General features: G+C 34.3%; 1 protein-coding gene across 2 annotated transcripts; it reads left to right on the top strand.

Moving 5' to 3' along the window:
• The first annotated feature begins 2,021 nt into the window (after window positions 1-2,021).
• LOC146160785 (palmitoyltransferase ZDHHC20-B-like) lies at window positions 2,022-12,167 on the top strand. 2 transcript variants are annotated; one of them, XM_083384208.1, is made up of 11 exons: window positions 2,023-2,832; window positions 3,032-3,058; window positions 3,846-3,940; window positions 4,479-4,599; window positions 6,696-6,798; window positions 6,870-6,990; window positions 7,192-7,324; window positions 7,473-7,599; window positions 8,483-8,554; window positions 9,265-9,365; window positions 10,939-12,167. In XM_083384208.1, exons 1-11 carry the CDS (start codon window positions 2,718-2,720, stop codon window positions 10,998-11,000), a joined length of 1,077 nt encoding a protein of 358 aa, XP_083240334.1. In that variant the 5' UTR covers window positions 2,023-2,717; the 3' UTR covers window positions 11,001-12,167. The 2 variants fall into 2 exon arrangements, with proteins under 2 accessions (XP_083240335.1, XP_083240334.1); XM_083384209.1 differs by lacking the exon at window positions 8,483-8,554 and having other exon boundaries at window positions 2,022-2,832.
• Window positions 12,168-13,789: the final 1,622 nt, after the last annotated feature.

Here is a 13,789-nt window from a genome sequence, read left to right as displayed (position 1 = left end):
AAACAAAATAATACCGCATACCACAACGCATATTGTTTGGGTTAGGGTGCGGTTTGGTTGAGGGTTGGTCAAGTAATATTATGTTCATTATTAATAATAACTTGACCCACCCTCAACCAAACGCTAACCCTAACCCAAACAATATGCGTTGTGGTATGCGGCATTTAAAGAAAGTTTTTTTTTTAATAATTTTTACGTACATAAGTGAAAGAGCGCCTTTATGCCTTCCTTGCAATTTCAATTTTGAAAACTCGATTTGTTAGTGCTAAAATAAATGTGGTAGGATTCTAGACCAGCGCCATTCCTAAATTAGATATTTGAAAAAAATTAAGAGGCTGGTCTAGAATCCTACCACATCATTAAAATAATTTCAAAATTTTTGGGTTAGGGTGTCAGTTAGTGTTTTGGGTCAAGTATTATTATTTAACAATATTGCTTAACCTACCCAAACGCTAACCCACCCCTAACCCAAAAAATGTTTGTTGTGGTACGATTCTAGGCCAGCACCAAAGATTTTCTTACATAATCAAAGTGTCCTGAAGAACTTTTTGATGTAGTACAAATATCTTTATATAATCATTATTCGATGTATGCATTCTTGTGCAAATCAGGTAAAAATTATACAATATAGCTGAGGTTATTTACCCGACTAACCAAGTAAAATGATATTAAATATGAAGCAAATCTGGAAATAAAGCAAATTTAAGAAATTAAATTTAATATTATAACAACCTGAACCCAATCGCTAACCCAGCACAAACCTAAATCAGTGTATAATCACCAATAGGAGTATGCATTGTATATAAGTGATTCAGGCAAGTAGCCATTGATACCAGATAACCCTAAACAATAATTTCGCCAACATGCAAATTAGCACTTTACAGACTACTAATTGTTTAAATGCTAAAATAGTTTGATATCAATAAAACCTAGTGATGAAGGATGTGCTTCAGATAATATAATTTATCCCAGCACTGTGCTAGAATAAGGTTTAAAAACACATCTAACCCACCTCTACCCTAACTTTACCCATTTTTTACCAATAACCCCACCCTTAATGCAAACTTAAACCTCATTCATTGTAAAAAGCATTGCCCTTTAAACAACAGCACAAATATGGCCGGGAATAGACAAACTATTAAAGCCAGCAAACTGGAGTCCTGTAACCTACCATAATGTGTTTAGATGTTTATTTCAGCTTTTGCACTATTCTTTTGGCATTATTTTAATAGTGTTATATATTTTTGTGTTGTTGGTGATATTGTACACTTAGTTATATTTTAACAGATGTATGACATCATAGATATTTTAAGGTTTAGACCAGAGGTTCCCAACGTGGGCGGTACCGCCCCCTTGTGGGCATTGGCGAGTTACAGGGAGGCGTTTTGGGTCTGTTTCTAATTTGGGGGGCGCTGAATGCACATAAGGGGGTTGTTACCTAAAAGTACTTATAGGCTAAATTTTATAAAAAGTTCACAACAATAGTAACAAACAGGACTCTAGGTAACTTTTAACCTTAAATGGCAATTTTCGTACTGCGAACTTGTAGTAGTTTTCCGACCATTTTACGTAATAATTGACTTTCTTATGCAAAGTTGTTGGTTGTTGTTGCGTTCACAGTTTTATACGTGGCAAAATGTTTGTATATTTAAAGCAGGGGTTGCCAACCTACGGCCTCTTTGAAAATTAGACACGAGTCCATTTTAAATACTTTTTAACTATTTTAACTGAGTACGGGCAAAAATTTTTCGCGGTTCGCGCAAATTATCTTACTATGTCAAGTTTGTTTACGTTTTGATGCTGTCTTTGGAATAAATTAGCGCTTTTTTAGCGCTGTGGACAAACGGAAAACGTATTCAAAAATATTAGACATATATTTTTTAACATTTTTTTTATTTTTTCGGCAATGTAGTGAATACTAGCACGGAATTTTAAAGAAATGTTTGTATACACACAAAAAAAAATCGCGCTCGCTTCGCTCGCCAGCACTTAAATATCTATAAACACAAAATATAGATAGTTTAATAAAGGTTATCACGTTTCCTCAAACTAGTTTTATAACACTTTTCATTAGTAGCATGAATAAAAAAAATCCGAGGCCCGCCTGATTCACAGTTGTTCTAACATTCCAATAACGCAATTCTTAGTGAACATTTTGTGCGGCCCACAGATACCTTTTTGAGTTTGATTGGTGCCCGTGACAAAAAAAGGTTGCCGACCCCTGATTTAAAGTATTGGTGCAGAAAGTTGAATTTTTCCTGGTAATGACATAACCTGGTGAATTAATGTATCCATAAATTCCTACAGTGAATGTATGTTAGACCACCTAAAATAAGACTGACAGCTTATCGAAACGAAAGTGAAGACAATATGATGTTAGGCAACGATTATTATAATACTTTACTGTAAAGCAATATGAGGGGGGCGATATGAAATAATATTGAGCCCAAGGGGGCACTAGTGTCAAAAAGGTTGGGAAACACTGGTTTAGACAGTTTGACAAATCTTTTATTTATTTTTCTGATAAAAGATATACTTTTACCATAATTAAAGCTATGTATAGAAGTACGGTAAAATAATAAATACAAGCATGTGTGTAAAATGTAAATTTATATAACCATAAATTTTTATTGCAGTTGAGTTTAACTCTGAAATGTGTTTTCTCTAAACAAAATATAGTATTTACATAGTAAAACGAAGACACGCAATCCCTCACTATGTCGATGTCATTTGGCACATTTTGTGCCTTGTTTGCAAGATGGATTCCCTGCATTTTTATTATTTTAATTGTTTTGTGGTCTTACTATGCATATGTTGTTGAATTATGTGTGTGTAAGTATGTTTTTTGTTTTGTTTGGAGTATCTTAAACTTGGTCATGATAAATGTTATTATGAAATTGATTTATTAATATAATATACATCAAACCTATCTTGAAGTTTTGCCCCAAAATTCTTGATAAGGTTATAGTTTCGTGGTTCAAATAAATTTGCAACATTTTATTCAAATCGCATAAAAATACTTGTTTTGCAGATACTGTAACATCTGTTGCAGAAAAAGGTATGTGAGCTTATAAGATTTTTGGTGTTGATTGACTTACCAACATATCAGTGTGGCAGAATGCTGGTGACTTTGGACTATCTGCCAAAGAATCAGGCACAAAATCGAAGATTTTTTCCCAAAAAATTATTTTATTAAAAAATATTTAATTTTTAATAGATTGAATTTATACCTTTCACCTTATTTGTTTTTACACATAGTTTCTCTCATATCTTTAGGAGCACCAATATATGTGAACATTCAGTCTTGAATTAATTATTGGCGAGAATTAATTTTGTTGCCTATTTTAAAAAAAGTCCTGAAAGTGCATTTAGGTGCAAATAATCTTATTATATTAGACGTTAAATACTGTTATTTCAAATAAAATGTGAATCTAAGTTGTTTGCCTAATTAGCCATGACTCATCTTATATTGTAAATTTTTCCCAAACCAAATAAATTACTATATTTTTCGAAACTAGATTTGAGTTGCATATTGCGCACAACTTCGGTCGAGAACAACTTATTTCCTTAACAGTGTTAAAGCAAGAAAAACAGACATGTGAAACGGCAAGTTTTACTTTCGCACCCACCTTATGTATTTGCTTATGTCACAAAAAACAAAATTTAACTCCTAGATGAATGAAATGCTTGGTTATTCCCTTGTTTATCACCACATTCATTAGAACAAAGCATTTAAATTAAGAATAGCAAAAAATAAAGGAATTTTAGCCAAAAATGCTTGTATATGTACCAGAAAGCTGGTAATTTTATCAGTCTGCAACATGTATATTGTTTATTTTTTGCAGTGCTTTATTTGATATTTTTCCATATAACATTTGGAATGTTTGGGTGGTCCTACTGGCAAACTATATTTACAGACACTAAAACACCAAGTGAGATGGTAAGTTTTGATTTCTTCAATGGAAAATGTTTATATTGTTTTCCTTTAAATACTTGGCATATTAATACTTTAGGGATTGACATTTTTTAATAGATACAGTTTTAAATTATAATATTCACTTCTTTCTTCTTTACTGCAGTGGGAAACTGCTTTTAATCAATGAATAAATAAATTGTACTGCTTACTGTCTGGATTTCTCCAAAGCTTTTTGCTCTTCATACATATTTTATGAGATACACAGATACCAGGTGGTGCCCACCAAGTCATTGTTTGGCTTTCTGGTTTTAATTGAAGTGCATTTAAAGAAAATGTTACTTGGTGAAATGTGTTTTTTAATGTATTTTCTACACAGTTTTAAAATTCCCGTTTTCTGTGGCCAATTAAACAATTATATACTTGTTAAAACACTGCTATCTTACTATTAGAAAAAATGTGGTTTATAATATACATTTTCAGATTGGGTGTTTTATTGACATGCTTCTTTATTGTTAATGTTTTTTTAAATATAATGATGAACTTTCTTTTTTTTATTTTGTAGTACAAAATGCCTGAGAATGTGAAAGAAAGAGTTGTTGCTGCCTCCAATGAAGAGCAGCGTCAAGAGGTTTTAAAGGAATTTGCCAGAACTATTCCAGTTGAAACACGAACTCCTGGTGGTGGTGAGATATAATTTTTTTTAATTATATATTAGAAATGGTTTCACCTGAATAGTGAACACAGTATTACTATGGTAAAATCCCCATACCAGGGTATATATCATTTTTATTACCCAGTATTATAAAAACATGGGTTTTCACTAATGTAACTTAACCTTTTGCTTGTTGTGCCTTGTGCACAGTATATGTCTTAGTTTGTTGTTTTTGATTTTCTTTAAAAAAAAAAAAAATAAATAAAGTTTTGTGGTAGATATGTGTACTGCATTATATTTCCAAACCTAATAAGAGCACACAAGCTAATCCAAGAGGTATATAGTGCCTGCATAAAGTAAGAATGGCAAACCAATCACACACAAGAGTCACGTTTCTTACTCTGCTAATCGCAAAGAGCCACCCCTTAAACATGGGCATAATGAATATCACACTGTTTTTTTCCTTTCTTACACACGTCACATATGTTTGCTCAGCTAGATTTAGTACAGATGTTGCACATTACCAAATTCCATAGGCTACATTTAAGTGAATTTTTGTTCACACTGCAAGACTTCTCAAATAAATTCTATCCTGCTTTCAAGGTTTCTATAATAATGACTTGACACTATGAAAGAGAATAGTCACAAAATAAGACTTGTGCACAAATGTACAACAGAAATTCAGCATAAATACATTTAAGGGTAGGACGAGAAAGGCCTTCGCCCCTGATGTGGGCAAACTGCTATAAGAGGCCCGGTGTGTTTAAGCAAGCGCTATTAAACCGGTGCACCATTGAAGGCTGACAGGTGCGCTGTGGACAAAAGGGAAAAGCATTTCACATATAAAACATATATTTTTTTATGGCTTAATAAAACCAAAGCTGAAATAAATATCCAAAAAATGATACTACCACGTGTAAGGTAATTTTTTGCCCAGGGCTTGTTTTTGTCCCGTTTTATTTCTTGTCATTAATGATAGCTCTGCGACACCGTTTGATAACATGCTTATCAGTTGCGTGCTTTTCTCTTTCTTGCCGTTTTGTCACGTTGTCGTTTGCTGCCATTCGCTAGTTGTTGCTTTTGCATCTGACATCTGCAGGTGTTTTATGATTTTAGACCTATACGCTATCCTACTCTTTTTAATTTTATATATTTTACTTTTTAACCACCCATATTGGCATTTTTACATGTTTGTTTTTTGTACAGAAACTGATGATGCCTTATAGGCGTAATATATATATTTCTTTAAGATTTAAAGAAATGATTTTATGTTTTATCTGTTTTAATAAATAAACAGTCTTAAGATCTTTGGATACGAAGACAAGAATCTTTCTTTTACATTTTATTGTCCACGGGAGATCCTTACTTTCTAAAGTGTTTCAACATTATAAAGACTAATTCCCAGTAATAACCATGACAGAATAAGGTATAAAATCGTCTAAATAAGATCTAAACATGTGGGAATAAGTCTTAAATTAATCGGGATAAGGCCTAATTTGGTAAAATAACGTCTAAAATTGTAGGGACATGTTATTGAACGATTAAGTGATACCTGTCTGGCATCAGCCTTTTGTTGTCGATGTTTCGACTTTGTTATGGCGTTGTCGATGTTTTTATCATTCATGTTGTTCTAAATTCGGTCCTGGCTGAAGTCCCTTTCAGGATATGTAACTATGAAGCCTATGTAATAAATAGTTGCAAGTAATTTAAGGGAACTATACTCATCATTATTTGCACTCACTTGGTGCGTCGTCACATTTTTTAATGTCTCTTGGGGCGCCCTGAAATAAAAAAGTTTAAGAAACACTGGTTTAAGCTGACAAGTAAAAACTGGTTTAAGCTGACATAAAATGGTTAAGACATATTGAAAAGTTGTACAATTTTTTGTATTAAAGTTATTAAAATAGGCAAAAATTCCACACAAAAAATGATACTGAACATCCCAAAAAAGTATACTCAAATACAACCTAAACATATTAGCCACTTAAAACTATATGAAGAGCCACATGCAACTCTCAAGCCATGGTTTGGCCACCTCTCACATAACATAATCTTGTATCTTTGATACTGCACAGAAAATAGTGCATACAAGCCTGTGGCATTAATGCAAAGATTTATTTCAAACAGGGATTCGGTATTGCCTTATCACTTACTGCATCAAACCAGATCGATGTCATTACTGTTCTGTGGTTGGCCAGTGTGTTCTCAAGATGGATCATTATTGCCCATGGTATATTTTATAACATCGAGTAATGTGGTTTGAGTATTAAAAAATATATAAATACATTGTGTCATTTTAAGGGTTAACAACTGTGTTGGATTCAGCAACTACAAGTTCTTCGTACTTTTTCTTTTCTACGGCTTGCTGTACTGTCTTTATGTTTCTGCAACTGTCCTGCAGTACTTCATTTTATTTTGGCAGGTACACACATAATATTGTGATTTTAAGTCAACACAACCTAAATAATATAAAAAAATGATATAAAGTCTATTAATGATATTTAATCAGTAAGTTTGAAATATTAAATTTACATACTTACTTAAATATATATTACAGTTTTATTAAATATGTATCCATTGTATTTTTGTAACTTTAACAGCACTTTTATAATTATACTTCTAGAATGCCCTTGGATCTTCAACCGCAAGATTTCATATACTTTTTTTGTTTTTTGCTGCCATAATGTTTGCCTTCAGTCTTGCTGGATTGTTTGGCTACCATATTTATCTGGTTTTAAACAATTGGACCACTCTAGGTAGGTTGAAACGACCAATAGGACAGTAATTGTTTGACAGTCTTAATTAGAAAACTCCATTTTTTACTCCTTCTTTATACACAACGTTTTTGTGGCGTACCTGTTAAGTAATATTTCCATTAAAATAATTAGGGCTAATTTTCTGTAGAATCTTTTCGTACACCAATATTCCGATATGGGCCTGACAAGCGAGGTTTTAATCTGGGATACAAGCGCAATTTTGAACAAGTATTTGGAGAGGACAAACTTTACTGGTTTATTCCAGTCTTCACCAGGTAACAGCATAGAAAGCAAGCTGACAGTCCTCTTTTGCAAATTTTTTGTGCGATTAAAACAAATTTTACTTTCGATTCCTTTATAAATTATTTTATTGGTAATTATTATTTTTGTTTTTTGATTAGTTGCGACACCCAATATTAGTGTAAACAGATAACTAAGATAATATTAAAATGTTTAAAGAACAACCAAAACTTTTTTTAAACTTTTTACTATTAGATCATCATTTATTATTTCAAGCCAAACATATTATTTATATGTTTTTTATAGTTTATGCATAGCAACATATATCAGTAAAATTATGAAGATATATGTTCAAGTATAAATAAATTAACTTAGTTTAAACCAAAGCTTTCAAAACACAGAGAGTGTTATGCTTCACCAGTAGAGCACATTTCAACTTTATGCATCATGTTACACTTTTGTCTAACTGACCACTTTTGAATTTAAATACTTGTACATTATTACTTAAAAAACACACAATGGGAGATGTTCTGTTTATCAATATCAAATGATATAGGTTGCAGAAAGTTTCAATTCTTTAAAGGGGGTGCCGACAAAAAAGTTTAAGAAACCCTGATTCACACCTTTAATACATGTATTTAGTTCTATATACCTAAAATAGTTATAGGTACAACAGCTCAAAAAGTTTCATCCTGACACTATTTGAAGTAAGCAAATTTTACAAAGCGCAGTAAAAAAACATAATTATGATATTATACAGTTATGAAATTATATTAACCGCTCCAAAGGTTTCCCTATTGTTAGGAATGGTGCTAATTTTTTTGTGTTGCACTTTTATAAAAATTTAATAAATAGCTATAAAGCTGCTTGTTCTTAAAATTTGCTGCCTTGTGCATAGCTGTTGTAATTCATTTGCAGTTTGGGCGATGGCCAAACATACCCAGTGCGACTAATTCAATCAGATGTAGAACAGACAACCACTCAGGCAGGGTATGTTTGTTGGTGCGGCTACTAACTTTGCCTGCTGTGATAAAGAATGCATACCATTGTAATTAACAACAATTTCCTTACTTTACTGACCTTCGGACTATTGGATTATTGTAATTAAAGTCCATTGCATGTGCTTTGGTGTGTACACTATACACATATTTCACTTGTATGTACTACAGTTTATGGTTTTTTGAAATGTTATGCTTGTTTGCATGACTGAAAGGAATACAATGTCAACATGCTTTTTTGTTTAACTAATAAATTAGCATTGGATGTGTAATTTAGTATTGAATGTTTCCTTTAGCAGACAAATTTCATAAAAATGTCTTGCATGTGCTGTTGATTGATTAGAAACAATTTTCACAATTTCTGGAAGAAAGTTTAGTGGGCTAATGTTTCTTTTTTAGTTCTATCCTAAACATGGTTCCCTGGCTGCGGGCTGTTTAACACTTTTGTTAATGAATGCTGTTATTTCTGCATTAGCCACGTCTTCTTTTATAAAGCCATATTAGACTAAACTTGGATAAGGTAAATAAACTGTTTGAGTTGGTTATAAAGTAAAATGGCTACTCTGTAGCTCTTGTTATGCTTCCTGTGTGAAAACCCGCTCGACCCTGATAAACAGCGTTTTATACTGGTAACAGAAACAGAAAGTACCCACAGGTGCACGGGCGATTTCGCACCGTATATTAACGACGCTTCAATTTCAGCCAGGGCAACGGCATGACGTTTCCACAGCGCCCGAAACCGGATGACTCCAACGGCTTGCTGTCCAGTGACGAGCCTGTGTGGAGAGACGAAGCCGGCACCGGTATGATCAGCGATTTTAATTTTCTAACTCTTCGTACTAAACCAGGGGTGTAAGGGTTTACACGGTACGGGTGGGTACAACTAACTGGCTAAGAGTAAATAAACTGCGCAAGATGCGAGTATCTCAATCTGAATAAATTCCTTGAGAACCACCGTTTACATCAGTGGTCGGCAAACTGTGGGCCGCGGCCCAAATGTGGGCCGCAGAGCCATTTTTAGTGGGCCGCGAGTTACTTTTGAATAGATTAATGTTATATTTAGCTGTGGGCCGCGTGATAGCCGTACGTTCATTGTACTTTGTTTTAAAAATGCATGTGGCTTAGAATTTTTATATTGTCCCAGCGTAGTTCAGATCCACGTGCCAAATGTGGTCCTCAGTAGGTGTCGAACTATATGTTTTGCCTACTTTAACTATATGTAAACGCAAAACTTTTCGCGCTGCGCGCGTATATGCTTCGTTTTATAGTATGTTTTACATTATGCCGTGGTAGGCCTAGATGTTTTGAGAATAAAGGCACCGTGTAATACTTCACCATTAAAACAAACATCTTAAATCCGCCGCTGTTTTCGTACAGGTTTTACGTAGTGGGCCTTCAAAAGTTATGTAAAGAGTACTTTGGGCCGCGACAAAAAAAGTTTGCCGACCACTGGTTTACATTTTACACACATGTCAGCTTCGTATTTTTAAGTAGCAAAGCATAACTCACTTTTAAATAGCTAAATGCACCCCATGCCGAAACTATAAGGGTAACTTGGAGTAGATGTAGTATTAGCTTAACCAATGATACTGTATTTTAATAATATGTGTATGTCGTAAATCGTAACTTTTTGTTAACTAAAAAATGATGCCCATAGAAAACGCCTCGGTCTTAAACTTTCCCCGATGGTTCAACATCTCTCAAAGTAAATATATATAATGTTCATGTAGCAAAAAGGCGGTCCACCGACATACACAGGCCTAATTTAAAACAGCCCATGCCAGATAAAATCGGATATAATTTGAATAAGCCAACATCGAGATTTAAAAAAACAGTTTTACCAATCTCTATTTGTCTATATCTGCCCAGCCGCACTTGTAGAAACTGCGAGGTTATCGTCAATTTGTGGGCGACGATGCCAATGAATATTTTATAAAAACAGCGGGTCACACATGTTTGCAAATTGTCACTGCCCTGTCTAATTCAAATCATGGTCGATTTCCTTGAACGTGAGTTGTTAATTCCCGATTGTTACGTTGTAATAGGGAAATACTCATAAGTCACGCCTTTAAGCTTTAGAAACGTGACGCTCGATCTAACGTGACACGTTTGACGTAGATGCTGTCATATGAGCGGTGTTGTTTTGTCGTTGTTTGGTGACTGGAGGTTTAACTTTGGATCGTTATATGTTATCATGTTTCTTTTTTTCTCGAAATCTTACCATATTGGTCTGTATTTCACAGACTTGACATATCGCAATATATCTTGCTGCTTAAACTAAAGGATCCCAGGACCTTTTTAAGCATGTCGATACAATGTCTTCAAAATTTATGCCGCCCCGCCATTAATTAAGTTTCTAATCTTTTCGTTTTGTAGATAACCACGCCCAGCTGCGCGAAACCAGCCACACAAACTTCAGCACGATTGACGAAAGGTGAATGCGTAGCAACGAACGTTTGCTTTCTACATCGTCGAACGTTTGGCCCTCCATGTCGCTTTTCCCGTCATATGTTACCGTCCATAGGGCGCTTGTGACGTATTTTTTTATTTTTTCGTCGCCTTATTATTATCTTTGCTATACGTTGGACCTTCGCCGTTTCAAACGAGCGAGCTCAAATGGGCATGAGGCAAATCCTTTAACCCGATTTGCAACGATTTCCTTTTTGAGCGCGCACGTCTATTAGGTCCACCAGTCTATTGTTCAAAATCAGAATTAAGGAACAGAAAAAAAAGAAGCATATTCATCCAAAAAATCTACACATATTTTTTTTAATAAAACCGTCTGTACCACCCGCCTATTTTTGTTTTTAATCGAGATTTTTATAGAGTTATTGAATTGCTGAATCAACACGTTTTGTTTTATTAGTAGTGGGCATTCTCGTATAGCTATAGCTTAAGAATAAATTAGTGTTGTTTAGCTAACCGTTGCGCCAGATATTGACGTATTGGAAAGTTCGCAAAGCTAATCACACGTGCACACCACCATACGTCTCGTTTAAACTAATGTTTCCGTATCAACTAAAAGTTTTGAAACACTTCCGTTTGTTGAAGCAGTTATAAACGTTGTTTTATTTTTTGCTAAACCAATGTGTAACCTTAAACGTTTTTTCTTATGTTTTATATTCGCTTTTAACTAGTTCTTATACAGTTACATTGGCGTGTTGAACATTCAGAAGCTGCCTTTAAGTCGTTAAATATTTAAATCTTTATTGTTTCCCCCTTTGCTTGCGCGGATTTTAATTTGTACAGCAGAACCTGCTTTCGGCTAAGTTTTTTTGAATGAAATATACATTAATGTTCTGATATTGAAGGTTTGTGCGACCGCATGTTGAATTTCAGTATCAAAACTAATTAACAGGTAGCTTAAATAATAGCGACCCCTTATATGTTTGCGGTTTCAGTGACGGATTTTCTTTTCTTTTGCGCTTGCCCTTAAAAAGTAGCTGTGTTTCTTTTAATTTAACGTTTCTTTTAAAGTTGGACGATATGGCACACCCGTTTGGGAATTAAATTGCTTTCGCATTTGCATTTCATTTAACGTAAGTTCTCTTGGCGCGTGTTGTACATCTCGCTGTTGTATCGCATTTATTGGATGCATGCACTTACTCGTTTGCAGTTAGTTGGCGAGAATGGAAGACGACTGTACTTAATCTTGATGCATGGAGTACATGCGAGGCTTAATCACCACATTGTTAAATGCAGAAGTCGCAGTTGGAAAGTCTCAAACTCAGTTGCGCTCATTTTGAGTCGCAATAAGTTGTGATTTTATGCTGAGCTTTGTTGATCGTTGTATCATAATACGACCATAAATTTGCAATTGTTCGTTGTAAATAGTGTTGCTGTTTACGGTCAAGTATTCCCTGACGAACGCTTCGTTTTGAAGCTTTTGTTCTAGCACAAGTACTGTTAGGGGCAGAAGAAGATTACGTTTAGCATCTATTTAATAGTTGTTACTTGTTATTCTAATGTTACCCATTTTATCTATCGCCGTTCGAAGTGATTTTTCAAACAGAATTTCTGTTATATCTTCCTTAAGGTAAAATCCCCTCCCCAATCTCCAAAAAAGTTATTTCTGCAAAACCTATAAATATATGCAAAGAGCATGTTAAGTTGACTGTGATGCTATCCAGTTTATTATCTTGTAGGTTAATTCAGTGGTTCTCAAACTTATTTGCTCGGTCTCCCTTCGCAATCTATGCATCATTGCCGCCCCTCCTACAATACAAAAGGACGGAATTTTTTTAAAGGGCGATTTTTTTTTCGATAGCAATAGCGTGACGGCGAAAAATCAGACCAACGATTTTCTTTTCAAATCGTTCGCCGGCCTCACACAGCAAGCATGGGCGGATCCAGGATATTTTTCTGTGATCAGGTTTACAAACATATATATTCATTTGTAAAACTACATTTTTATAGATTAGGTCATTATATACCGCTATGTTGACCGTGACGTCTTGGACATGAATTTCTTCAATTGAACTAAAACGCCTTACAAAGACAATCAAGACTTAACTAAACTTAGGGCTTCCTGAATCAGCCCCTGACCGCAAGCAATTGGAATTCTATGCAAACGTAACCGTCTATAACACTTATTTAGTACCCAATAATTTAAACACATTTGCTATTTTTTTTAATACTTAGATCTAATTGTTATCTTTTGTAATGCGAAAACGCGTGTCGCATATAAATGATGGTCTTGGATTTTTACCAATGTCAAGTTTACATTTGTTGGACCCTTAAAATAGACTATCTATTCGCTTTATGACGCCGTCGCTAAAAAAATTGTATGCCGACCCTGGTTAAAAAACAAAATCAATTTTTGAGGTCGATATTAAAAAAGAACCACTGTGCAACAAATAAATATAACCGTGGCAATTGTTAGTTTTTTTTTCATTTAAAATATATTTTATTCATATAACGACACAACAAAACGAAGGCAAAAGAAAAAAAGAGACGAGATAAAACATGTCAGAAAGCAACGATTTAGCAGGGAGGCATAAAATACAGTTGGGGATTCGGGGTTACTTGTACTGAACTTAACAGTTGCCCTGTTCACTTGCAGAGAAAGTCATTAATTTTATTATTCTTAGTGGCGATAAGATGTTCCGATTTGACCATACTGTGGAACATTTAGAGATTCAACTCGGATTTGGCGTACTTGTTACAGTTCTATAAATTTATTTATCCGCATGCGGTGTTAGGGCGACGTCTTGCGGCATCACACTCA

This window comes from Ascidiella aspersa, chromosome 3, assembly GCF_963924565.1.
Source record: "Ascidiella aspersa chromosome 3, kaAscAspe10.2, whole genome shotgun sequence".
Taxonomy (NCBI): domain Eukaryota; kingdom Metazoa; phylum Chordata; class Ascidiacea; order Phlebobranchia; family Ascidiidae; genus Ascidiella; species Ascidiella aspersa.
This window is presented reverse-complemented; position numbering and strand designations above follow the sequence as displayed.

Bases quoted from the DNA above. Each gene is read 5' to 3' on its own strand.
- LOC146160785 (XM_083384208.1), top strand. From the start codon at position 2,718: ATGTCGATGTCATTTGGCACATTTTGTGCCTTGTTTGCAAGATGGATT. The intron at 6,991-7,191 runs GTACACACATAA...TTATACTTCTAG, and splicing joins ACTTCATTTTATTTTGGCAG to AATGCCCTTGGATCTTCAAC. The intron at 7,325-7,472 runs GTAGGTTGAAAC...AATTTTCTGTAG, and splicing joins AAACAATTGGACCACTCTAG to AATCTTTTCGTACACCAATA.